This window comes from Budorcas taxicolor, chromosome 15 (assembly GCF_023091745.1).
Source record: "Budorcas taxicolor isolate Tak-1 chromosome 15, Takin1.1, whole genome shotgun sequence".
In the NCBI taxonomy this organism is placed as follows: domain Eukaryota; kingdom Metazoa; phylum Chordata; class Mammalia; order Artiodactyla; family Bovidae; genus Budorcas; species Budorcas taxicolor.
The window spans coordinates 49,749,700-49,777,644 of record NC_068924.1 but is presented as its reverse complement, the minus strand read 5'-3'; the positions used below and the strand labels follow the sequence as shown (position 1 = coordinate 49,777,644).

The following is a 27,945-nucleotide window of genomic DNA, read 5'->3' as shown; positions in this document are numbered from 1 at the left end:
CCAATACACTTTGTTTTCTATTTAATCCATTACAGGAAAAATAGAGTCCCATGATACTGAGACACAAAGTCCCAGACCCCAAACTGTACTTGGTTGACATTACACAAGGTGATAGGGCTTCCCAGGTGATACAGTGGTAAAGAATCTGCCTGACAATGCAGGAGACACAAGAGACGCAGATTCAATCCCTGGGTCGGGAAGAACCCTTTGAGTAGGAATGGCAACTCACTTCAGTATTCTTGCCTGGAAAATTCCACGGACAGAGGATCCTGGCAGAATATGGTCCATGGGATCACGAAGAATTGGATATGACTGAGTGACTAGCACACACACCCAAGGTGATAGCTGAATCTTCTGTTTAACCTGAATTGCCCTAAGCCTACCAGCCCAAGGCACAAATGAGATCACCTAACTGTGACATACAAATTAGCACAGCCAAGAGGTCCCTACCTGCAAAACTGCCACAAGCTCAGCAAGAGGTCCTGAAGTGCCTCACATGAAGCCAGTGCCAAGCCTTTCTTGTTCTTTTCAATTGGTCTCCATTGATATCTCCTGCCTAAAAGCCAGGACTTGTATGTGGAGGAACTAGGAGAACCCACTTCCCTGATGTTCTAGGGCTTCTCTCCAACTTGCCAAACTTTGACCTAGAAAGAACTCTGGAATGCCCTTCAGTCCCCACACACCAGAGTCACAATTATTTCAGCACAGAAACTGGAGAAATGTCTATTAAACTTGGAAATATTTCTTCTTGGGGTGGGGTCTAATGGTATGGTATCTAATGATACCAAGATGGGGAGCACTTCTGTGTTGTTCACACAATTACAAAAGAACACATTATTTTTACAAACAGCAAACATATTTCCATTGCAGAAAAAAAGGAGTAAAGATACTGAGTTGGGTTTCTTAGACTGACTGTTACTTTACCTATATTTTAAGCTTGAAGAATCTTTGCATGGTCTCCACCTGGTCCTCTCGCAGCATTTCCTATCTCAGTGAAGGATCCGAGGAGTTGCCTGAGTCAGAAATGTCAGCTTCGGTACCTACCTTTCTTTTCTTCCTGTTTTTTCCTTCAGTCCCCAGAACCAATCTATATCCAAGATTGGCCTTGGAGGTCAAACTTACCTCCAAGATACCTCTCATCTACTTCTCTCCCTTCTCACCGTCTCTACACTAATCCAAGCTGCCTTCACCTTGCACAAACTACTGCAACTGTCTCTTTAAGTAGTCATAGTGGGTCACGCTGATCTGTGGACCCTTCTCTGATCTAGTCTCTATCCAAGCAGCCAGAATGATCTTTTCCAAGTGCAAATCTGATGATACCATTTTCTATCTTAGACCCTTAGTATTTTTAGTATAAAAATCACACTCTTTCATTTGGCCTATATGGGTTTTTCTAGTCTAGCCTTTATTTCTCTAGAGACTTCTACTATAATTCAGCCCCACAACCACGTTAGCCTTAGTTCCTCAAAATTCTCACCTTTTCTCCCACTACAGGCCTCTTAAACATGCTATTTCCTCTACCTGGTACACACTTCACTTTTCACTTCATCTGGTTAACTCCCACTCATTGTTCAGGTCAGCTCAAAAGTCACACCAGGGAAGCCACCGTTGAGCCCCAAGACTAGGTCAGACGCTGTAACTGTATTTGTTCATAGTATCATGAACCTCCCTTGATATTTATTAGTTATAATTTCTAATAATATAAATTTTGTAATATATTATTATGATAATATAGTGTATCATATAATTTATTGGTGTTTTAAATTACTTTAATACCCATCTCTCTTGACAGTAAACTCCATTTGGGCAATAATCATGTTTATTTTTGTACACCTTTCTAATCTAAGCACATTAGATGTGCTTAGGGACACAGGAGACATTAAATAAGTATCTGTTGAGTGACTCTCAACTTCCTGTAGGGTAAAGTGACTTTTACCTTTTGGCTTAGAGTTAAAAATTCCAGGGTACCTCTGAGATCTAGCTTTCCAAATTTTAAAGAGGGAATTTCCATATATAATCACTCACATCTTGAAGGATTTTGTACGGCTTAACTCTTCCATCAAACAAGTGATGCTATCCTGAACTCTTTGAAGGTGGCAGGAGACAGTAATAAAAGCCCAGGTGAACTCACCCCTATGGTCGATGCCATATAGTCTGCACACATTTCTGCAAAGTCCCGCTCAAGAACACCATAGTAGAGGCCATAGAAGAGGAGAGAAATGCCAAAGTCCATAGCATCTTCAGGTTTGATCCTGTAAGGGAAGCAGCATGGCCTGTAAGACTTGCCCTGAGATGCACTTGCTTTGCATTACTACTCTGGGACACATAAGGCAGCACCTAAAATTGGAAGCCTCAAGAGTAGATCAAGTATTGGCAAACTAAAACCAAGTGCAGCCTGTCTGCATATGGTCTGTGGGCACCTCCTTGACAGGCTAGGACTGGAAGCTGTGAAGACCAAGTCAGAGTATCCCTTCTGCCCATTTCCTCAAGGGGTCTCCGGTGCCTGCCTCCGGTGACTGATGACCATGCCTTGCAGCGGCCTAGGCTCTGTTCTGGTTCACACTTACACATTGGGGGCTCCACCACTGGCAACCACTACACACCAAACAGTGGGATTTTCAGTCTGGAAGTCTGCAACTCACTAATGAATTGCCTCACCTCCAGCAAGTTGCCTAAGTTGAAATGGCTAAGCCCTCCAAAAGGAGGGAAGAGCACAGCAGGTTCTGGGTGTCACCGGAGCAAACTGAAACTGATCCCAATGCTCACCCACCCCCATCAGGCCCCTCCTTTAGAGAATGTTTCACCTGATGGCAAGTGGACACAAAGAACGCCCACCATCTGAGACAGTTCACCCAGGCAAATACATGGGGCAGGGAGGCGTTTTCTCTCTTGTTATGTGAATACCTATAAAGCATCCTAGATCTTGCCTTTTGTCCCATGAAACCTAAAATATTTATTTGGTCTTTTACAAAAAAAAAAAAGCTTTCTAACCACAGCTTTAGAAAAGAAAGATACAGTTAGTAAATATACCTGTTACATACAATTTTAAGTTGCAACTACACATATTCTGTATCATGTCACCAAAGTTAAATTTTGGTTCAAGTCTTCTCACTAAGGACAATATGCCTATAATATTAGGAAGCTTGTTTTAGTGATTTCGTGGACCAATAATTTGCAAACTTGAGTCTGTAAATGTTTATTAAAGAAAACTATCTTTGTTAAAACATTTGTACGAAGAACTGAATGTGTTCACTTAAGACTGTAAATTACATTTATCTCAGAAAGTTGAATTTGCCCACCAATCTTGTAATATGTAACCTACTAATTTGATATCATGGTCTTATACCAATTAACTAATTAGCATCATAAAAATGGTCAAGATTCTCAAGTATATTTTCCTCCTTATGTAGTTTATCAAAGTAGAAATTACAATTCTAGAATAAATGTCTTTAAAGACATAACAAAACATGGAGAATCTTGGTTTTTACTACTTTTAATCACAAAGGTTAGGAAGCTATCTGGAAATACCTGGGTTTTCTTTGATGAGACCTGACGACTCTTCACTGATATATTCCTATAAATATCTGTGGCACCTGTTTATTCTTTCAGCCTGTACTACACCTGGAAGGAAGAATTCCGTGGTTGTCCTCTCACTATATAAAGTAGGACTGACATCTTTCAGTATGAGAAACTCCTGTACAGTGTACTCAATTTGGGGAAGAGGTCAGTGGTCATGAATTTAAATTTTAATCCTAAATCTCCAGCTTCAACACACTGTCCCAGGCTTAGAATTCCTCACGACCCACAGCGCCCATTCCCTCCGCCAGGAAACCACATTTCTACCCTTTTCTGCCCTACTTATTGTACTCTCCAGTCCCAGGGTCATTATCATTGTCATAGTCATTGTCCCAGAGTCCAGGACAGGATTATCTGGCTTTTGCTCTAATGAGCAGGGGGGTGGGAGGGGACCTGAATACTGATTCAGATCTTTTGGAAAGCTTACAACAATAGGAAGTAACAGCCAGAATCCCACTCCTAGTCGTGTATCCTTAGGAAGCAACTCGGCAATGTTATCTGCAGCAGCAGTACACTGAAAAACAGCCTACATGCCCAACAGCGGAGCAAGACTTAAAAGTCCACAGGTTAATTCTGTCTCCTGAGAAATCTCTTAAAGGCAGAAAGTCAGCTGTGTTACAAAGCAACAATGCTTATGTTGAACCTGATCTGCGATTAGAACACAGTATCTGGATCCAGGGAGTTTTAACCTGATGTGTTCCTTGGAGAAGTGCGGCTTCTGGGCCTGGGTGGCTCCCACACTCATCTTTGTGGTCTCATTCCCTCACATCTCAGCCCTGGGACTACTGTAAGGACTCCAGCAGGCACTGCCTTATTATTTCCGGTCTTGTATCTTTCTAGGTGGATCTGCTGCCAGGTGCAACCAACCGTTCCATGAGTTCAACTGTCTAGCCTGGGGTCAGCAAACTTTGTCTGTAAAGGTCCAGATTGTAAGTATTTTAGGTTTATGGCCCTAAAAGTCTCTGCCACAATTATTCAACTCTGCTGTGTTACTGCAAAAACAGTAACAGGCAATGTGTAAACAAATGAGTGTTTCAGCGGAAGTGTTTTATTTTCTAAAAATTGAAGGCAGGTCAATTTGGCCCATAGGACGTCGTTTGCCAACTCCTACTCTCCTTGAACATAAGACCACTAAGGTAGAGTGGATGTTGTAAGAAACAATACACACATGGAAAAGGAAAATGGCTCTGCTGGGGTGATGGAGTTATGGGTAATTGGTTATAATCATTATTATGCTTATTTTTGTTATTATAGTTTTCCATTAAAATATAAATTCTTAGAAAGTACAACCAATGATTTGAGACTCTTAACTCTGGATTATCCAGACATTCCTTTCTCTTTGCCAGCACAAAAATCATAGAGGGGACAGACATCCTCCCATCCTCCACAGCCCCAGTCGCCTATCCTAAGTGCCATGTTCCTCTTGCTAATACTCAGGACTTGTCCCAGGAGCAAAGGTACATCTTACCAGTCCCTTCTCCCCAAACACTAGCAAAAACAAAAGCAAAGGGTACTCACTTGAATAATAAGTTAAGACCAAAGAGGGTAAACATGACAGCCATGTAGCCAACGATGCCAGTGGCATAGCTGATTTTATAGATCAGCAGGAACCACTTATAAACCAACCTGGAGAAAGGAGAAAAAATTAGTGTAATGCTGACCCAGAAACGCTGGCCTAGAGCCTCTGCATCACCAGAATTCCTTTCTCTCACATTAATGGAGACATCAGGCTCTTTGCTTAGGACTTATATTGAGCAACTTCAGTTACTATACATGGCTGATTACTCCCTCAATTGCAAAACACCTCCACATACCCGGGAGGTATTTTGTATTTGTATTTTGGTATTTATATTTTCCTGGTCTCAAACCAAGGGAAGAAAAAGGAGCATTAAAAGGAGGTTTCAACATATGTAAAATAGATAGCCAATGGGAATTTGCTGTATGTCTCAGAAAACCCAAACAGGGGTTCTGTATCAACCTAGAGGGGTGGGATGGGGAGGGAGGTTCAAGAGAGAGGAGATAAATGTATGCCTATGGCTGATTCATGTTGATGTCTGACAGAAAACAAAATTCTGTAAAGCAATTATCCTTCAATTTTTCTTTTTTTTTTTTTTAAAGACGAGGTTTCAACATCAAACAAAGAATGCCTGCCTAACCTCAGACAACTATGTCATCTCAAATTTAGGTTAGCTGGATAAGGAAGTGAAAATCAGTAACTACAGCTATGCTCAGAAGGAAACAGGTATTCTTGTCAGGAAAGAGGATTCAAGGAAAGATGAATAAGAGGTAGAATTAGCTACAGGCTTTTGTAACTGGGCATGGTTAATCTGAATACTGCTTTGTTCTAACCCATAGAACAATAATAAAATGAATGATGTCTAATGAGTGCTTCTGAATTTTTTTTCTGCCTTGGAAGAGAAGGGATAATGAAGGAGGCACTCAAAGAATACATTTGGATGTGTGTGTGTGATAGCAGTGTGGGTTGGGGAGTGGGGGTTGGATGGGGGTATGAGATTCTCCTCAAAGAGGAGCCATGCTCCCTAGGATCCAATGAAAAGAAGTATGGAATCTGGTTGGTTGACTGCAAGTAGGTTCGGAGAGGAAAGACAGCTCCCAGAATGTACCAGAGCCTTTTAAATGCTGTGGACATAGGTTCCTTTTATCATGGGCCACTGTTCTACCGGCAAGGAGAGCTAAAGATCAACTCAGCAAGTTTGTCTAGCTATTGAGAGCCAACGAGGTTACTGTCACTCTGCTGGGCCTCAGGGAAGATGCTCAAGGTCCCTGCTTGGGCCTCCCTGCTGTGGCTAAGGTGTAAGCAAGGGTGTAATGACTTCTCAGGTTAGCAAAGGGACCCAAACACCTTGCAGTGTCCACCTTCAAAGACCACAGAAGCTCCACCATCCAGAGTTTGCAATGATGAGCTGGGAGTGAGATACAGTGGAAAGGATATGGCATTTTAGAAGGAACATGGATTAAGTAACCCCAGATGAGTCTTATTAACTTGAGACAAGTTTATTAAGTCCTGAAACAGGAACCCCTTACTACCTTTCTCACTGGATTGTACATAGCCCATTTCCTAGTGTATAAAATATATGATCAATAAATGCTGCATAAATAAATGTGGATGTTTATGAAAGCGCTTTGAAACTGTAAAGCAATACTGAATGCTAGTTGTTAACCATCACTGAAAACTTCTCATGTTATAAACGTATTTTCAGTCATTTAGCTAAGATATTTAAATTATCTGATGATGCTTAACATGCTTTATTACACTCTTTCTTCATATTACCCTATATGAGGTAGCAATTATTATCACATTTTTTAGGGATAAAGAATTCAAGGCTGAGAAACATGCAGTCATATGGGTCATATAATTAACAAACGGCAGGGCTGGGGATTTCCAATCCACAGCTATCTGGCTCCAGAGCCTGTATATTTTATGATGGCTTTTAATGTAGGAGACTTTCCAGGTGGCTCAGTGATAAAGAACCTTCCTGCCAAGCAGGAGATGCAGGTTTGATCCCTGTGTAGGGAAGATCCCTAGAAGAAGGAAACTGAAACCCACTCCAGTATTTTTGACTGGGAAATCCCATGGACAGAGGAGCCTGGCGGGCTGAAGTCCATGGGCTCACGAAAGAGTCAGACACAACTTAGCAACTAAACAACAGTAACAACAAACTGCTGCTGCTGCTGCTGCTAAGTCGCTTCATTTGTGTCCGACTCCGTGCACCTCCATAGACGGCAGCCTACCAGGCTCCCCCGTCCCTGGGATTCTCCAGGCAAGAACACTGGAGTGAGCTGCCATTTCCTTCTCCAATGCATGAAAGTGAAAAGTGAAAGTGAAGTCGCTCAGTCGTGCTGACTCTTAGCGACCCCATGGACTGCAGTCTACCAGGCTCCTCTGTCCATGGGATTTTTCAGGCAAGAGTACTGGAGTGGGTTGCCATTTCCTTCTCCATAACAACAAACTACCACAGCCAGAGAGGAGCTTCTGGATCACTGACTTCACCTTGTAAATAACCTTTACTTTGCAGAATTAAAACAAACATGTAGAAGAACAGAAGGCCAAGAAAAGGCTGGCAGTAAAGTAGAACATAAGAAGCATGGGAAAACGAGTAAGTTTCAAGTTGGAGGTCTCTGGATCATGTAGTCACAACTCTGAGACTGGCCAGTTCCTCTATTAGGCTCTCCTGGACCTGCATACGTGTCTCACACCACTTACCAACTGCACTGAAACAGCTGCTTTCTTGTCCATCTCCTCCATTAAAACGAGTACTCCTTGAGGGCAGGGACCATGTCTTATTCAGCTCTGTATCCCCAGCACTCAGCACAGGGCCTGACACAGAGCAGGTGCTTGTTGAATGAATGAATCAGAAAATCTCTCTTTTTTTTTCTGTCAAGCATAGATATAAATGACCTCACAAGCTGGTTGGGAGGATCAGATGAGAAATGCATTTTGAAATACAAAGAATTATACAGGAAGGGGCTGCTTTGTGACCAAAGAACGAAGTATTGTTTGTTATAATTCTCCAGTTTAAATTTGCTGAGATTCATTCATTCAACAAAAATTCAGAGTAGGCTACTATGTGCCAGGCCCTTTGGCAGAGCCTGGATATACAGTGACAAACAACATGGATGTGGCTCCTGACCTCACAGTTAGTTAGTGGGGGAGACAGACACTTAAAATGATATTCAGTCATAAACTGTGATAAGTTCTATGAAGGAAAGCTACAGGAAACTAGGAAGAGAATGTGACAGAAAATCTACTTAGAGATCAGAGAAGAGTTCACAGAAGAAAACAACATTTAAAATGAGACCATGAGGACCAGGATTTGCTTACTTTATATTGTTAGCTTTTCGTATATACAGACCTTGATGTAAACCGTAAGGTAAGCTATAGGGAAATATTTGGGTGGTTTTATTCTGTGAATGGGGCAGGAGATCTCCCAATCAGCTTGTTTTGGTGGGGCTGTGTGCCAAGTAATCTTGGCAGACAAAAACTGCAATTATTTTTTCAGTTTAAGCCCACCCACTTCCCATGCATCCCAATCCATTAGTTTCAGGAAACTTGGCTCCTTCCCACTACCCACTAGCTAAATTCTCACCTTGGGGTTGTCTGGACTAGTGGTTTTCGGGTGGCTCGGAAGGTGACAAAGGCTGTGACAGTGGAGAACAAGATCCAGATCACTAGGAACCTCCACCAGTGCAGCTTCACTGTGAAATAGAGGGGAACAACCCACATCTGAAAGAGGGTCACCATCTGAAACACAAACATAAGCACTTCAGCTCTAGCCAGCTTCCTCTGTAGCTCCAACCACAAATCCAGAGCATATCTTTTGTGTTCCATTTTAGCCTGATCCTCTGTGCGCTTCCAGTTTTGGATAAAAGCATCTCCTAGTGACCCAAGTTAGCAACCCTGGGACCATGCTTGACACGAACCTTTGCCCCCACCCAACTGTTCATTGTACCTGCTCTTTGCTTTCCATTTGAGCCCTTGCTGTCTCTTACCTGGCTGACCATGACCTCTTTATTAAGTCTCCCTGAATTCAACGTCTCTGCTCCAATCTATCCTTCCCAGGAGCATACTCAGTCGTGAACATGTCACTCCACTGCTTAGAACCCTCTGAGGTCCCCCTTTCTATAGATAAGATCTGACATCCTTAGGCCCAACATCCTTAGGCAGTCATATCTCCCACAATGGAGCTCCAAACTACTGTTTCAGGACCATCTTCTACCATTCCCCATAACTGCAGTCAAGGTGTCCCGCTCTGAGATTAAAACATCCTTCCCACCTGCCTTTCAGCCTGAGAGCACCTCATGAGAGACACATTCTTATTCTGCTAGGCAGAATAAGTCATGATTTCCCAGTGCTCCAAAAGCATTTTCCTTTCTACCATCATTACAGTGCTTATCTAGAGTATGAGGTTAGGTTTGAATTCATTCTCTACCTTACTGTAAGCTCCTTGAGAGCAGCGACAAGGCCATACTCTGGCCCATGATAGATCCTCAATGAATTGAGATAACTGAGGGGAAAGCAAGACTAGAACCTTAAGAGAGAGGCACATTTCTGTTATAAGAGTATCTGTTTTACTTTCCCTCCTTCCACCTCAGACTTGTTAGCTAAGGTGTTCCAAATGTATAAAATGATTCTAAGTCAGAAGTTGGGACCAACACCAGTCTTCTGCTTCCCCAAGTGTTCTCCTTCCCCAACCACCCAACTGTCACTAGATGGCACTCTTCTCAGGTGAGTAGCAGGTATAAAAAAGATAACTGGCACTTAGAGGCTTTCTTCCTGGTATTAAATGAAATGAAAAGAATATATTTTTAAAAAAGGGGGGTGGCTATAGAGAGGACAATAGCAGCTAGCATCCTAAAGTTCCACAGAAGAGAAAACTTTTGAGAAAATATTTACTCTTGAGGATTTCTAGACTAGTGCTGCCTAGTCCAAATATAACATGAGTCATATGTGTAATTTTAAGTTTTATAATAGCTATGCTTTAAAAAAGTAAAGAGATGCAGATGATCTTAATTTTAATATATTTTATTTAACCCAATGTGTCTAAAATATTACCCTTTCGACACATACTCAATATAAACTACCCATGAAACATTTTACTCTTTTTTTTTGTAATACGGTTTTAAAATCCGATGTTTTATATTTACAATATATCTCAAAAGAGACCAGCCACATTTCAGGAGTTCTACTGCTACATCAGACTGGATAGTGCAGCTTAAACCATCTTTTTAGTGTTTAGCTACTGCTCTTTTATAGAGTGCTCTGTGGCAAGAAAAAGCTTTAGTTTTTAGTGTTATTTTATATATTTTAAGAGAGAGAGAGAGAGACAGAGGAAGAGAGTGGTGACCAGCCACGCTGCCTTCGAGCTTCCAGTGCTGTCTGCCCACTGCTCAGTGAACAATGCAGCCTCAGGACCAGTTCACTGTACAGGAAGATGCAGCTGACGCCCTGAATGAAGCATTCTAAAATATCCTAGCCTTGTAAGGAAGGAAGGATAGGGGAAAAGGATAATTCAGGAGTTTGGGATGGACACGTACACGCTGCTATGCTAAAAATGGATAACCAAGAAGGACCTACTGTGTAGTACATGGAATGCTGCTCAGTGTTATGTGGCAGCCTGAAAGGGAGGGGAGTTTGGGGGAGAACGAACACATAGGTATATGTATGGCTGAGTCCCTTTGTTGTCCACCTGAAACTATCACACATTGTTAATGGGCTATATTTCAATACTAAATAAAAAGTAATTAAAAAATAAAAATTAGATGGAAAAAAAAAATTCTGGCCTTACAAAAAAAAGTGTGGAAGCACCAGGACGTACTAACAAATGGCTCCCCAAATAATGCTCTACATGACATTCTAGGAGATACATGGAGGAGACCAGAAAAGTGCATCACAACAAACAACTGCAGATTATTTAAACTAGGGGATAAGGCAACTAGAGTCGTGACACTGAAAGTGGGTAGATGAAGGTGGGTGTGGAAAGAAGGGCTGCATGGTCGTCAGCCTTCATATCATTTACTCTGACAGGCTCGTGGGGGTGTTTATAAAGCAGTAGGCCCAGAGACTTGAGAAGAAATCAATCACATGGTCCAGTCACATACATTTTCTCTGAGAAAGAACAGGAATTCTTGTCTACTTCCAGCTTTTTCCAAAAATTTGGCTTTTTACATAACAACAACCAGCCCGCCCTCACAGCCTTTCTCACTCCCCATCACCAATAGCATGTTCTGGTGGGGAGGGGGTGGGTGGGAAGCAAGTTAAGATAATTATCCCCACATGAGCTGTAGCTATGCATATTTTGGGTTAGAAACTGGATTTTATTCATGGTGGAACAAAGACATAGTTAGGAGTAAGTCTGGGCTTCCCTGGTAGCTCAGTTGGTAAAGAATCTGCCTGCAATGCAGGAGACCTGCATTCGATTCCTGGGTCAAGAAGATACCCTGGAGAAGGAAATGGCAACCCACTCCAGTATTCTTGCCTGGAGAATTTCATGATTAGAGGAGCCTGGCAGGCCACAGTCCATGGGGTCGCAAAGAGTCGGACACGACTGAGTGACTTTCACTTTAGGTTCTTCGAAACAGATGTCCTGGTAGAAGCCCTGCAAACCTGGATTCTAGTTCTGATCTGCCTCCAAATCATTAGGTCACCCCAAGGAGGGTTTGACTTGATTTTCAAAGCCCTTTAAGTTCTAGCACACTGAGGTTCTGTTAGACCTTATCTGAGCCTTGTATCCCAGACTCCCTGGGAGAGTGAAGGCAGTGTTCACTCTCACTCATCCATCAAGTATTTACTGTACATTTAATGGGAAGAGAAATAAACATGGCTTCTAGTTCCTTTCTTCAAGGAGCTAACAGTCTAGCAGCAGGCTAATAACAAAGATCAAATCCTTATTTAATGACTCAATAAAACTTTAGACCCTTTCGAAAGAAGAAAAAATCATTAAAGATCAAGTGGACATAGTAGAATGATATAATATAGTGAAATGACTAGTGACTTTAGAATTAAAGATATCTAGATATGTATCCCAATATAGCTACTTTCTGTTACCTAGGCAAGTCACTCAGCTCTGAGAGCTTTAGTTTTTTAAAGTATAAATGAAGTTAACAGTATCTACTCCATTAGGCTATACAGATTATGTGTTAATGCATGGAAAACTTTCAGAACAGTACCCAACAAGGCAAGCATTCAATACAAGTAATGTAATAAATATAATGTAAGGATTCAATATGATAGCTCTTTTATTTCAATGGCAGCTTTCCAGGTGGCTCAATGGTAAAGAATCAGCCTGCAATGCAGAAGACATGGGTTAAATTCCTGAGTCCGGAAGACCCCCTGGAGAAGGAAACAGCAACCCACTCCAGTATTCTTCCCTGGAAAATCCCATAGGTAGAGGAGTCTGGAAGTTGCAGAATCCACGAAGTTTCAGAGTCAGCCATGACTGAGTGACTAAAAAAAAATTATTTCAATGGCAACAATGTGTATAAAACCATAAGCACAGCTGCACAGTAAGCACAGTTGCTTAAATAAATGAGAACTCTTACTATGGCTTCACATGATTGAAAATTCCTAAAGTCACATATATAAGGGAGCAAAGATTGCAGTGAGAACTAAAATAATCAACATATTAAAAGTGGTGAGGTATTAAGACACTCTCTGCCAGAGAAGTCTGAAAGCCAGATTCTGTTCAGGGCCTTGAAAGCAGCTGCTGGGGTGAGAGCCCAGGTCACAAAGGGCAGGCAGAGGGGCTGGGTGAACACAACAGTTTACCACGGGGAAAATGGTAAGTTACAATTCTGCCTGGTTAATTTATTTGTGTCTACTGTAGGGCATTCTGCTTAATAAATTAAGTTGAAGGCATTTTTAATGGCTAGCTTGGCAATAAATGGCTCAAACTTACTCAAAATTCTCGACTAATGGCAGGGACTCTGGTGCCATCTGGTGGCAACATTCTGGTTCAACAGTTTGTTTAACCAAATAAGATCAAGTGGTGGCTTAGACGGAAAGCGTCTGTCTACAATGTGGGAGACCTGGGTTCGATCCCTGGGTCGGGAAGTTCCCTGGAGAAGGAAACAGCAACCCACTCCAGTACTCTTGCCTAGAAAATCCCATGGACGGAGAAGCCTGGTGTCCATGGGGTCGCAAAGAGTTGGACTCGACTGAGAGACTTCACTTTTTTTAATACCTGATGCCTTGAGAGGCACAAAACAAAGGGAAGCCGTGGCCCTAACTTCTCCAGAATCTGGGGTAATGAGACATAAATGCAGGAACTGGGCAGTCATGCAAAGCATCAAGCACTGATATGGGAGTTCAGAGGAGAGATGCAGCGGTGCTGGCAGAAGCTGTCAAGGGGAGACTGGCCAGGAATGGCAGTGCTCTGGCTGGCTCTGAAGAGTGAAAGTCCCTCAGTTGTGTCCAACTCTTTACTACCCCATGGGCTATACAGTCCATGGAATTCTCCAGGCCAGAATACTGGAGTGGGTAGCCTTTCCCTTCACCAGGCGATCTTCCCAGCCCAGGGATCGAACCCAGGTCTCCCACATTGCAGGGGGATTGTTTACCAGCTGAGTCACAAGGGAAGCCACAAGCGAAGCTGGTTCTGAAGGAGGTTTCATTATGGTGTTTGTGCATGTGTGTGTGTGTGTATGCAAGCGCACATGTGTGTATGCAAGCCATTCATCCTCTTTCCCTGAATCTGCAAATATGAAGCTGAAGTGAAGACCAGCCTGAAACTGACTGACTGTACCTTACTGATTCTTTCAGCAAACATTTAATGAGGAATAATCCCAGCTTCTCTCATCTGGAAGGCAAGAATAGCAACAACCCACTTACCTTTCCACAAGACTACACAGCTGACATGATTATGTTAGATGCCACAGTAAGAGTTAGCTAGCTCTTATTTAAATGGACTTTGTTTATATTTTTTTCATCTCAGAAACTGTAATTCATGAAAACAAAAAAGAGCTTCCAGATTACATCCTTCTCTGGACACTAGCTCCCTTGCCAGAGGCACGTATGACTTTCAGGATTCCCATCACTTCTTATTTGCCTGTGTTGTGGGCACAGAGATCACCTACTATGCTTGACTGCAGAGGAATACCAAGGATGAAATGAAAACTACAAGTCCAGGAAGCACAACAAAATAAGAGACTCACAGCTTGAATCAGCTTGAAAAAAAAAAAAATGCTGAAAAATGGACAGAGGTCAACCAGAAGAAGGTCTGGGATATGCTCCATAGCTCTGATCAATACTGTCATGAATGATTCAGATGAAAATACGAAGGATCGCTTATCAAACTGTGAGCAGCACAAAACTTGGGAGACAAGAGAGAGGAGCAAGGCAGTGAACATGGAAAATAGAAACAAGATCCAAAATGAATGAAGCTCTTTCCTACAGTTCTTCTAGCTCTACCATTCTGCGATCTGGTAAGCTGAAAGGAAGAACCAAAACCTCAGGCTGAAACTTCACCAACTACCCAAGTATAGGGTATGTTGGAATATATGCCAACAGGGTCATTATCCAAAAGCCAAGGCAACACTATGCTACTTAACTAAGAATAAACCCTGAATGAAGGAGCAAGTAGCTCTACCGTTCTCTGCTCTGTCAAAGAATCCTTCGGCCCTGAGATCTGGTTTAGGTCCACAATGTACAAAGAACACTGATGAAGAGAGTAGCCAGGATTACAAAGGGTCTGGAAACCAAATCACATGACAAACAGCTGAGGACGCTGGGATAACAGGCCTGGACAAAACTAAAGGGAGGTGTGACTATTATCTGAAGATCATTCAGAAGCCCAGCAAGCAAATATAGTCAGGATGGTTTCTGTGACCTGGTAAGACCCCAAGTGGAGAAGGCAATGGCACCCCACTCCAGTACTCTTGCCTGGAAAATCCCACGGATGGAGAAGCCCGGCAGGCTGCAGTTTATGGGGTCACGAAGAGTCGGACACGACTGAGCAACTTCACTTTCACTTTTCACTTTCATGCATTGGAGAAGCAAATGGCAACCCACTCCAGTGTTCTTGCCTGGAGAATCCCAGGGACGGAGGAGCCTGGTGGGCTGCCGTCTATGGGGTTGCACAGAGTCAGACACGACTGAAGCGACTTAGCAGCAGCAAGACCCCAAGTATAGCTAGAATATTCCAAAGGGCAAAAACTTGGTTGGCAATTACCTCCTACCACATCCCTGGAAAATGGTCAACCTTATCATAAGAAGCAGACATTCCAGTGATAAAAGATGTGCTAGACAGTTCTTTCCTATTGCTGACCTGAAAAAACCTGCCTTTGTCTACCTTCTGCCTCTGGGTCAAATTCTTGTCCCTCAGAGAAGTGCAGAGTATATTTACTTCCTATTTCTTATGCCTACTCCCCTAATACCCCAAATTATGTCTTTTTCCCTCAAGTCTTCTCCTCCTCAGGTAAAAGTCACTCAAGCAGTCATTTAACAATACTTGTTGGGCATTTACTGGACACCAGGCTAAGGACTGGGGAATTCAGAGTTGATAAACAAAAGCTTCTCAAGGAGAAGTCTACTGAGGAGAAACAACCACAATGCAGTGTAAGAAGTGCTAAAATGGAGCAGGTCCTGGTGGCCAAGACAGCAGAGCAGAAGTGCCCCACCCGAGGTGGAGGAACTATCATCTCTGTCCTGGGCGGTCCAACAGGTGCAGATGGAGAAAGGCATCACGATGCGGGAACAAGGTATCCTTGAGAGAGTACACAGGTACCTGAGGGAGGTGTGAGAAATGAGCCTAAAGAGGTAGGCAAGGCTCAGAGAAGGCTGATCACACTTCGGAGTTTTTAATTATATTCTGGGGAGAAAAGTTTTTCTCACAGAAAGTGGATTACAACCCTTTACCATCTTAGTCAGCATTCTCTAGCCACATTCTAGTGACCCTCTTATTGTCTCGGTCTGAGAAAAATCTATAGTACTTTAAAGATTTCCAGGTAGGAGATTTTGCCACTCATCCATTCCAGGAGGGAACAGCAATTCAGGAGACAGGAGTCTGAAAAGATACTATATTTGGTAACAGACAGGGATGATGAAAGCTTCTCCTTGGAGATCTTTAAAAATAGGATAGATACTTTTCCAGGCATAGGCTTACTCCTTCCCCTAACATCCCTGAGGGAGCTAAGGAGCAAGTAAGATTAGACTCTGAATAGATGATGAAAACTGAGCTACAGAGAAACCAAACATCAAGTCCTGGGCTAGGCTTCCAACCCAGATCTTGTCTCCCGAGTGCTGCCTCCCAGCACTGGTCATCAAGTTAGGGGGGACCCGGAGGAGGCAAAACAACATAGACCAAAGTGGGAATGGTTGCGAAAATACTGAAATCCAAGAAGAGGACGTGGGCAAAAGTCATTAAAGGAAAATCCGGGGCAGGGAGGGGTTAAAAACAGAAATGACTATGGCAGAACTGTCAACAATCTCCTGAAACTTTTGGAAACCTCAAAAAATGGTTGAGTACTCTATGGAAAGAGCACTTAACCAAGAACCAGATTTTACATCCGGCACTCCAATACGATGGTCATGTGCTCCTGGCAAATCACATCTGGATTTTGCACTTCATTTTCTTAATCTGAAAAATGGAGACAAACCCCTATCCTATCTTATAAAGCTATTTGAGGTTCCAAAGCAATAACACATGAGAAAAGTATTTTGTTTTTAATCAACAAATTCAAAACTATAGAGCAGTGTAAGGTATTATTACAGTTGTTGCTGCTACTGAAAAGAACAGTACCCGAAATTTAAATACAGAAAACAGTAGGATTGCTTGTTCCCAAGAGCAGTTAATTTAGACTCTTCTTTCAACCTAAAATTTCCTTTCTTTGAACTCCTAAATTACAGAAAGAAGCTTGATAATCTTCACAGTGAAACCAGTAGATTGGCATACTCGCTCATCATCAACCTCATGGCTGGCAACATCCGTGCCGCTCTAGGTTCTAAAGTCTAGGACAGTATTTCTCATTATGGATGAATTTTCTCCCCAGGGGACACTTGACAATGTCTGGAGATAGTTTCGGTTGTCACAATCAGAGGGAGGAGACTGTAGGTAGGAATCAGGGCTGGTGCTAAACATCCTACGATGCACCTCATAGCCCCCGAAAAAAATAAAGAATCATCTGGCCAAAATGTTAATATGCTCCCTACTGAGAAACGTGGTCTAGGAGAACAGAGCTAGTGTTTTTCTACTTAGTGGTCATGGGTGCCTGATGGAAGACTGGACCACCAACCAGCACTAGTAAAGAATAGACAATTTCACTCAGTTGAAGAGAAACAGAGCCTTATCAATTAATTCTATCATTTCTTGGCATGCCCTGTGAAGCTCTGACAGCTAACCTCAAACAGCTCATGTTTCTACTACTCAACAACAATCCGAGAGCTTCTCCTTTACACAACATTCTCAAAGGAGTTGTTTTGATTCTTGTTTATTCCCATTCTTTATTCCACAGACATTTTAATGTGTTTAATATGTGTATGTTGGGGTTTTTTTGAAATAACAATAACATTTACTTTTTACATAGATCTGAGTAGCAAAAGAATTTTTTATTTTTTTGGAGTATAGTTGCTCTACAATGTTGTATCAGTTTTAAACATTATTAATCACCACAGCTTGAACTGTAAACTCATAGCTATAGCAAGTACCTAAAATCTGTTTAGACAGGGAGAACTTCAGATGCCCCAGGATAGAAACAAGGACTAACAAGATGGGATATCCAAACAGAACAGCAAGGAATAGAATCCTCAGTCCACAGGATGGTTCAAAAATCTAATCTATAAAGTACAAATCCTAAAAATAAAATCAGAGCAATCTGGGGAAACAGATTGCAACACATATGTCAAAATGCTTATTCCTAATATACAAAAAGCTCTTATAAATCAGTAAGAAACATTCTAAAATAATCCTAAGCACGGAAAGAAATGTGACTGAACATACCACATGGTTCAGCTGTGAATAACATTTACATGTCACAATAATGCAAATAGGGAAAACTTATTTACTAAAAACTGGGAGGAGCAAAAGTGTGTATGTGATGGGTATAGATGTAGTGGTATAAGATAATCACCACTTTCCATGGCAGAAAGTCAATACATGTTCAAAAGTAAAATTTTATATATATATATATATATTATTTATTTATATTTATATATATTATATATATATATATCAAGGATGAATAGAGATAGGCAGAGGATTGTTGGTTTCTAAACATTACAGAACTACCTGATTTTTAAATTAGATATTTTCACCATATTAGATTTGACAAAGATTAAAGTACTGAGGATTCTCTATATTCTCTTTAACACTGGGTAACAGCACTGTTTAACTTCTGTTGGTGGGACTGTAAACTGCTGTAACTTTTGTGAAGGGCAACTTGACAAGATCTATTAATAATTAAATGGCAATTCCACTTGACCAAGAAATTCCATTTTTAATTCTATAAGAATGCTGGCCCAGCTATGCAAATTATTTCTGTAAAAAGTTTACTGAATCACTGCTGTAACTAAGATAAACATCACATTGAACAAGTCTATTGGTGCCATTTTTCCAATAGCATTTACTGAGTTCATGTGAGTCTCTGTGTCACATTTTGGTAATTCTCACAATATTTCATCATTATTATATTTGTTATAGTGATCAGTGATCTTTGATGTCACTACTGTATCTGTTTTGGAGCACTACAAACTATGCTCATATGCGATAACAATCAATCAACAAACACTGTCTATGTTCTGAGTGCTCCACCAACCACCCATTTCTCATCTCTCCCTCGCCTTGAAAAAGTGAAAGTGTTAGTCGCTCAGTTGTGTCTAATTCTTTGCGACCCCATGGACTGTAGCCTGCCAGGGTCCTCTGTCCATAGAATTCTCCAGGCAAGAATACTGGAGTGGGTTGTTATTTCCTTCTCCAGGGGATTTTTCCAACCCAGGAATCAAACCCAGGTCTCCTGCATTGCAGGCAGATTCTTTATTCTTTGAGCCACCAGGGAAGCCCCCGCCTCTCCCTGGGTCTCCCTATTCCCTGAGACACAATATTGAAATTAAGCCAATTAATAACCCTACAATGACCCTTGAGTGTTCAAGTGAAAGGAGGAGTCACACGTCTCTCATTTTAAACCAAAAGCTAGAAATGACTAAGCTCAGTGAAAGCTTAATCTCACTGACATGTTAAAAGCTGAGACAAGTTAGGCCTCTTGGTGCCAGTTAACCCACGTGGTGAATGCAAAGGAAAAGTTCTTGAAGGAAATTAAAAGTGCTACTCCAGTGAACACAGGAATGATAAGAAAGCAAAACAGCCATATTACCGTTGACATAAAGAAAGTTTCAGTGGTTGGATAAAAGATCAAGCCAGCCACACCTTTCCCCTAAGCCAGAGCCTAATCCAGATCAACTCTCTGAAGGCTGAGAGAGGTGAGGAAGTTGCAGAAGAAAAGTTTAAAGTTAGCAGTGGCTGGTTCATAAGGTTTAAGGAAAGAAGCCATCTCCACAACATAAAAGTGCAAGGTGAAGCAGCAAACGCTGATGGAAAAGTGGCAGCAAGTTATCCAGAAGATCTAACTAAGATGATGAATGAAAGTAGCTACACTAAACGACAGATTTTCAAACAGATGCCATCTATGACTTTCACAGAGAGGAGGAGAAAATGCCTGGCTTCAAAGCTTCAAAGGACAGACTGACTGACTCTCTTCTTTAGAGGATAACCCATCTGGTGACTTTACGTTGAAGCCAATGTTCATTTACCATTTCAAAAATCCTAGGGCCCCTAAGAATTATGCTAAATCTCCTCTGCCTGAGATCTATAAATGGAACAACAAAGCTTCAATGACAGCCTGTGAGTTTACAACATGGTTTACTGGATATGTTCATACCATTCATGGGGTAGATCATGGCATCTGGTCCCATCAGTTCATGGCAAATAGACGGGGAAACAATGGAAACAGTGACAGACTTTATTTTGGAGCTCCAAAATCACTGCAGACGGTGACTGCAGCCATGAAATTAAAAGATGCTGGTTCCTTGGAATAAAAGCTATGACCAACCTAGACAGCATATTAAAAAGCAGAGACATTGCTTTGCCAACAAAGGTCTGTCTAGTCAAAGCTGTGGTTTTTCCAGTAGTCATGTATGGATGTGAGAAATGGACTATAAAGAAAGTTGAGTGTTTAAGAATTGGTGCTTTTGAACTGTGGTGTTGGAGAAGACTCTTCAGAGGGTCCCTTGGACTGCAAGGAGATCCAACAAGTCCATTCTAAAGGAGATCAGTCCTGAGTGTTCTTTGGAAGGACTGACGTTGAAGCTGAAACTCCAATACTTTGGCTACCTAATGTGAAGAGCTGACTCATTTGAAAAGACTCTGATGATGGGAAAGAATGAAGGCAGGAGGAAAAGGGGACGACAGAGGATGAGAGGGCTGGATGGCATCACCAACTCAGTCTGGGTATACTCTAGGAGTTAGTGATGGACAGGGAGGCTTGGCGTGCTATGGACCATGGGGTTGCAAAGAGTTGGACACGACTGAGCGACTGAACTGAACCGAACCCGCAGAATGGTAAGAAATACTTGTGAATTATATATCTAACGATGGTGCAGTATCCAAACTATATAAAGAACTTCTATAACTCAATAAGAACAAAAAGACAACCAAGGACAATCCCTGGTGCTCCAGTGGTTAGAACCTGGCTTTCACTACCATGGCCTCAGTTAGTCAGGGAACTAACATCCTGTAAGCCACATGGTGCAGTCAAAAAAAAAAAAAACAAAAGGACAAAAATCCAATTAAAAAATGGGCAAAGAACTTGAAGAGATGTTTCTCCTAGAAACATATACAGCCAGCCAATAAAAACATCAAAAGATGCTCAACACCATTTAGTTCAGTTCAGTCAGTTGTGTCTGACTCTTTGTGACTCCATGAATCGCAGCACGCCAGGCCTCCCTGTCCATCACCAACTCCCAGAGTTCACTCAAACTCACATCCATTGAGCCAGTGATGCCATCCAGCCATCTCATCCTCTGTCGTCCCCTTTTCCTCCTGCCCCCAATCCCTCCCAGCATCAGAGTCTTTTCCAATGAGTCAACTCTTTGCATGAGGTGGCCAAAGTACTGGAGTTTCAGCTTCAGCATCAGTCCTTCCAAAGAACATCCAGGACTGATCTCCTTTAGAATGGACTGGTTGGATCTCCTTGCAGTCCAAGGGACTCTCAAGAGTCTTCTCCAATACCACAGTTCAAAAGCATCAATTCTTCGGTGCTCAGCTTTCTTCACAGTCCAACTCTCACATCCATACATGACTACTGGAAAAACCACAGCCTTGACTAGATGGACCTTTGTTGGCAAAGTAATCTCTCTGCTTTTGAATATGCTATCTAGGTTGGTCATAACTTTCCTTCCAAGGAGTAAGTGTCTTTTAATTTCATGGCTGCAATCACCATCTACAGTGATTTTGGAGCCCCCCCCAAATAAATACCATTAGGGAAATACAAATCAAAAGCACAATGAAATCCCACTTTTATGCAAAATAATGTGGCTATAATACAAAAAAAAAAATTGGAAAATAAGTATCGGTGAGAACGTGGAAAAACTGGAACCCAATAGAATGTGAGTTAGAATGTAAAATGGCACAGCTGCTGTAGAAAACCATTTGGCAGTTCCTCAAAAAGTTACACATAAAGTTATATATGACTCAGCAATTCCACTCTAGGATATATCCAAGAACTGAAAATAGGTGTTCAAATAAAAACTTACAGTGAATGTTCATAGCCACACTGTTCGAAACAGCCCAAAGGTGGAAACAACTCAAGTGTCCACCAACTGATGAATGGATAAACAAAATGCAGTATATCCACACAATGGAATATTATACAACCACAGAAGGAACAAAGTACTGGTAGATACTGCAGTGTGAATGAACTTTGCAAACACTGTTAAGTGAAAGAAGTCAGGCACAAAAGGCCACACACTGTACGATTCCATTTCTATCTAGAATAGGCAAATACAGAGAAAGCAGCTTAGTGGTTGCCAGGGTGTGCTGGGAGGGGGGAAATGGGAAGTGATTGCTTAATGGGCATGGAGCTTCTTTTTGGGGTAACGAAAATGTTCTAGAACTAAACAGTGACAGTGGTTGCACAACAATGTGGATATGCTAAAGGACACTGAATTATACACTTTAAAACAGGTAAAATAGTGAATTCTGTTATGTGAAATTGTCCTTAACAAAAATAAAATTCTATTCCATTTCCACATAAAACAGTACCTGAAGATATTTTTATGCCTTGAGCTTTTTTTCCTCTTAAGAATAGGAGCAAAAAAGTCCCTAACATTAGCTTTGGAGTTTACAAAATACTTTGCCATGTGATCTTATATAATTTCTACAACACATGAGATAGACATTATGACCCCAATTTAAAGACAAGAAGAACTGAGTCTCAGAGAAGTACAAAATCAGATAGCCAGGAAGCAGGAGCGTTGGCTAATCAAGTCAGACAGTCTGACTTAGCGTATTTACTGCTGCAAGGCAAACAGCTCCAACTTCTGATAAGCTTGAAAAAGGACAGGAGATGCCATTGTGTACATACATCTTGGAATTTTTCTTCTTCCAAAGTTAGTATTTTAAAGCAGTAAAAATATTCACTGTATCCAAGTTAATCAAAGTTTTAACAAAACCAATATAGATAATTATTGCATAAGAGCAGCATAAAGCAGGACATACAGATTTCCTCTTCCAATTTTCTAAAGATAAGAGTTTAAGTTTCTCGGTGCAAGACATGCTATAATGCTAGCATGTCCTCTCACCAACACACTTCAGCATAATGTTTACAGGGCATGGCAATAAGTAATGAGATGACTGTGCATTTCCTTATACAACTGGCCTCATTAATTTACAATCACATTCCTATTAAGGATTGACTAGTGAATGGCACATTAGTGGTTTTCTAATACTCTGATGAGTCCTATATATGTTCTTGAGAAAGCGGAGGGGTGAGGGTTACCAGCCCAGGCAGAGCATCCTCTCATTTTCTGCATCAGGTTTTTTTCTTAAGATACTGTTTTAAGTAAGGATGTCATTGCTTTTTTAAAAAATACATATGAAAAGGTACTGCAGTATATATATGCATCTTCAATTCTTCAGAGATTTTCAAAAATCTCTGCAGATAAACTAACATTATATAATCATTTCTAAACACAAGCACAGAAAGGCAAAGTGGGTTCACTTGACATTTGACTTAAGATTTTTCTTAGTTTCTAGGTTCAATTAAACTATCCTGATAATCCCCATTTTATAGAATAGGTATTGTAAGCACACAAGGAGAAACAAGTGACTTATCTCACATGGCAGGGTGAAGCCTAACAGGGTCTAGACATCAAGCTCCACCCAGACGGCTTTGTCTGTTGCATGGTGCCTAGTTCAAAAAGCCTTGGTGTCACGTGGTCATTCCACGCACTATGACCTGAAAATACAGACGTCTCTACTTGAGCTACATGACAATACCTGAGGTGGCTATGTGCCAGTAATGTCTGGAACATGTGCCAGCTCAAAGGCAAAATTAGTCTCTCTTCCTCCTATGCTTTAGATTATCCTTTGGTTCCCCCGATAGAAAATCCTTTCCAGAAGCACAATCAAAACTATGAAACATGAAACAGAAGATCTGGATTCAAATCATGTCTTTATCAATTAGTTTCTCCTGCATGCCTGAACTCTCTGGACCTCAGTTTGTTCACAGCACTTACCTCAAGGGCTATTAGGAGGGTTAAAAGATAGTTTAGCAGTTCCCATCCTGTGGGTTACAGACCCCTGGACATCTCTGGCTACATTATAAGAGGTCTGAAAAAGCACATACTAGAGAAAAAGAATTATTTGGGGTTTAAAACTAAAAGCTCTGGAGTAAAACTGTCTGGGTTCAAATAATGTTTTACCACTAGAGCAGGTTACTTAGCCATTCTGTCTCAGTTCCTTATCTGTAACTGGAGGCAACAGTATTCACTGGATTATTGTGAGGATTAAATGGGGTATATATGTAAAATGCTTAGAACAGTGGCTGGCATAGTAAGAATTCAATAAATGTTAGCTATTACTGACATTTACTGAATTAGTAATTGTTATTACCTGAAAGAGATGGAAATACCAGACCACCTGATCTGCCTCTTGAGAAATCTGTACACAGGTCAGGAAGCAACAGTTAGAACTAGACATGGAACAACAGACTGGTTCCAAATAGGAAAGAAGTACGTCAAGGCTCCTTGACATAAATAATCATCACCCTGCTTATTCAACTTAGATGCAGAGTACATCATGAGAAATGCTGGGCTGGATGAAGCACAAGCTGGAATCAAGATTGCAAGGAGAAATATCAATAACCTTAGTTATGCAGATGATACCACCCTTATGGCAGAAAGCAAAGAAGAACTAAAGAGCCTCTTGATGAAAGTAAGAGGAGAGTGAAGAAGTTGGCTTAAAGCTCAACATTCAAAAAACTAAGATTGTGGTATCTGGCCCCATCTCTTCATGGCAAATGGAGAAACAGTGGAAACAGTGGAACAGGAGGAGAAGGGGATGACAGAGGGTGAGATGGTTGGATGACATCACCGACTCAATGGACATGAGTCTGAGTAAACTCCGGGAGTTGGTGAAGGACAGGGAGACCTGGTATGCTGCAGTCCATGGGGTTGCAAAGAGTCGGACACAACTGAGTGACTGAACTGAACTGATTCCTAATATATGTGTTTACATATTCTTTCAAAGTATAATTATCATCATGTGGATGCTTGCCAAGTTTTTTATGTTAAAGAAGGGTTGTTATAGTTGAAAAGGTTAAATACTTCTACAATAATATTTATAAAAGAATTCAGTGTACTACCTGCCATGTCCTTGTCCAGAGTAGCTGCATTTGTGATTTCAATGTTTTTTAATTTACTGAGGTTTACTTTGTGGCCTAACATATGGTCTATCCTGGAGAATGGGCTATGTGCACTTAAGAAGAACATGTATTCTGCTGTTGTTGGGTACAGTGTGCTGTGTATGTCTATTAGGTCTAATTGGTTTATAATATTGTTCAAGTCCTCTGTTATCTGTTAGTCTTCTATCTGGTTATTCTATCCATTATGGAACTGGGGTACTGAGCTCTACAACTATTACTACAGAACCATCTGTTTCTCCCTTCAATTCTGTTAATTCTTGCTTCACGGATCTGGGAACTCCTTTGTTAGGCTGCATATATGTTTATAATTGTTGTATCTTCTGGCTGCAGTGAACCTTTTATCAATATGTAATCACAGCAAATAGATGGGAAAAAGTGGAAGCAGTAACAGATTTTATTTTCTTGGGCTCCAAGATCACTGTGGATGGTGACCGCAGCCATGAAATTAAAAGATGCTTGTTCCTTGGAAGGAAAGCTATGACAAACCTAGACAGTGTATTAAAAAGCAGAGACATCGCTTTGCCAACAAAGGTCTGTATAGTCAAAGCTATGGTTTTTCCAGTAGTCATGCATGGACATGAGAGTTGGATCATAAAAAAGCTAAGTGCCAAAGAATTGATGTCTTTGAACTGTGGTTCTGGAGAAGACTCTTGAGAGTCTCTTGTACAGCAAGGAGATCAAACCAGTCAATCCTAAAGGAAATTAACCCTCAATATTCATTGGAAGGACTGATGCTGAAACTGAAGCTCCAATACTTTGGCCACCTGATGCAAAGAGCTGACTCACTGGAAAAGACCCTGATGCTAGCAAAGACTGAAGGCAAAAGAAGGGGGCAGCAGAGGATAAAATTGTTTAGATAGCATCACCAACTCAATAGACATGAATCTGAGCAAACTCCAGGAGACAGTGAAGGACAGGGAAGCCTGGTACATGCTGCAGTCCATGGAATCACAGAGTCGGACATGATTTAGTGACTAAACAACAACGTCCTTTTTTATCTCGTGTACCTTTTTTGATTTAAAATTCTATTTTGTCTGATATTCAAGTGTCACCAGCTTTTTCTCGGTTATCATTTGCATGAAATATCTTATTCCATCCTTTTACTTTTATCTCGTTTCTTTGTATCTAGAGTATCTTACAGACAGCATATGGATGGATAATGTGTTATCTTAAATCAATCTGACAATCAGCCTTTTTAAAGGAGAATTTAATTCACTTACATTTAAAGTAATTACTAATAAGCAAGGATTTATTTCTGCCATTTAGCTATAGATTTTGTATGGTTTTTTGTTCCTCATTTCCTCTATTAGTACCTTTATAGGTCTCTCTAACTCTGACCCTGCCTTCTCATCACCTGCTACATTGCCTCCCCACTGTCAGTGCCTTTTTAAAATATTAATCTAAAGATTCACTGGAGGCCTGGTCTTTCTAATCTATTTGAATAGCTCCTGATGAACAGTTCCTTCATGAATTTATCCCACAATGCTAAAAAGAAGGACCTACCTTTTCTGGCCAAGAAAGCAGGTTCAGGTTCTAGCCCAGTTTTCACCATCTGAATCACTTGTCCCTTAAAGGCACATTCACCACACACTATTCACACACAGTTTATTATTATTATTGACTCCTTGCCTACATGAGACCTGGGTTAGGCTGGACTCTGGAATACTTAAGAAGAGTCTCTTGATGACTGGCAACCAAAGAAATGAGCGAAGTGGCTTACATTGTAGGAGCGGGGATGTCTCTGTTTCCACTGCACCAGGAGCAGCTGGGCCACCACCAAAGTAGCAATAAGGATGAGGACCATTTCAGCGTGCATGGCTTCGTGGCCGCGATGCTTGGCATGCATGCGTGCGTGCTCGATCCTGAAAGCCAAACAGATGCAGTGAGCTAGGTCAGAGATGGTATGGTGATAAAGGGGCAGTGCTCTCCAGGGATACCCACCGGTCTATAGCTCAGAACACACTGTTTTAAAAAATAATAAATTTTTTTATTTTTGGCTGCACATGGTCTTTGTTGCTGCATGAGGGCTTTCCTTAGTTGTGGTGAGTGGGGGCTACTCTCCAGCTGCAGTGTGCAGGCTTCAGTAGCTGTGGCACACAGGCTTAGTTATTCCAAGGCATGAGGAATCTTCTCAGACCAGGGATCAAACCTGCGTCTCCTGCATTGGCAGGCAGATTCCTAACCACTGGACCATGAAGGAAGTCCAGAACATACTCTTGAACTGTACAAATTAGGTGCTAGAAAGACACATGCCTTAGAAGACAGGAATTCTGAGATAGAACAGGGGTTCTAGGGACTCCAGTCACCAAAGTTAGGTATGGGGTTAAAGGTTGGTGGCCTGCTCCCTACCCCAAATGGTAGGAACAGTGGATTCCTTTCCATTTTGGTCGTATTTCAACCTGTCACTGGAAGGAGAAAAGTAACCCAGAGAGAAGGTCACAGCCATAAAGGCTCATACTCTTACTCAATGATATTTATGACACCAATAAAGGAATAAGATTGCAAATGTGTGCTAATTTCAGGGTTAAAGTCTTGCTTTATTTGTCCTACCCTCTCCGTCAGGATCAGAGATCCTTAAGACTAAAGCCTGAAAACTGTGAACTGCTTCAGCTTTATACCACTCCAACAGTGACTTCACTATCAGTATCCAGAGGTAAATAGTCTCTTCAAGGGCTCAGGAGAGAAAAGCTAGAAACTCCTATTTAATCCAAGGCTGGCATTCTCTTGTCTTGAGGATTGGCAGAAAGTGACTCCCTTGGCCAATACAGGCAAAACGCTTCCTCTGAGAACAGAAAAGTCAATCCTACCATTCTGGGTCAGAGTCAGCTAAGGGAAAGGAATAAAGGAATTAGAAAACTGAATACAAATATAACCTGTGGTCAGAAGCTTCGGTACAATTCTTGGTGGTGGTGACGGTGGTGGTGGTGACGGTGGGGGTTT

At 41.4% G+C, this 27,945-nt stretch overlaps 1 protein-coding gene across 3 annotated transcripts in view; it reads right to left on the bottom strand.

Moving 5' to 3' along the window:
• Positions 1-27,945, bottom strand: part of LOC128060091 (RING finger protein 121-like) — an 85,427-nt gene that overhangs the window by 19,395 nt on the left and 38,087 nt on the right. For 2 of the 3 annotated variants that reach the window (XR_008200650.1, XM_052652333.1), the window contains exons 3-6: positions 26,726-26,867; positions 8,685-8,839; positions 5,095-5,202; positions 2,132-2,252 (exon numbers count right to left, since the gene is read on the bottom strand). Coding sequence is in view for 2 of the 3 variants with exons in the window: in XM_052652333.1 (XP_052508293.1) it covers positions 2,132-2,252; positions 5,095-5,202; positions 8,685-8,839; positions 26,726-26,867 (526 nt within the window). In the remaining variant the exon portion in view is untranslated. The remainder of the gene's footprint in view (positions 1-2,131; positions 2,253-5,094; positions 5,203-8,684; positions 8,840-26,725; positions 26,868-27,945) is intronic. The other variant, XM_052652334.1, reaches the window with a different exon arrangement.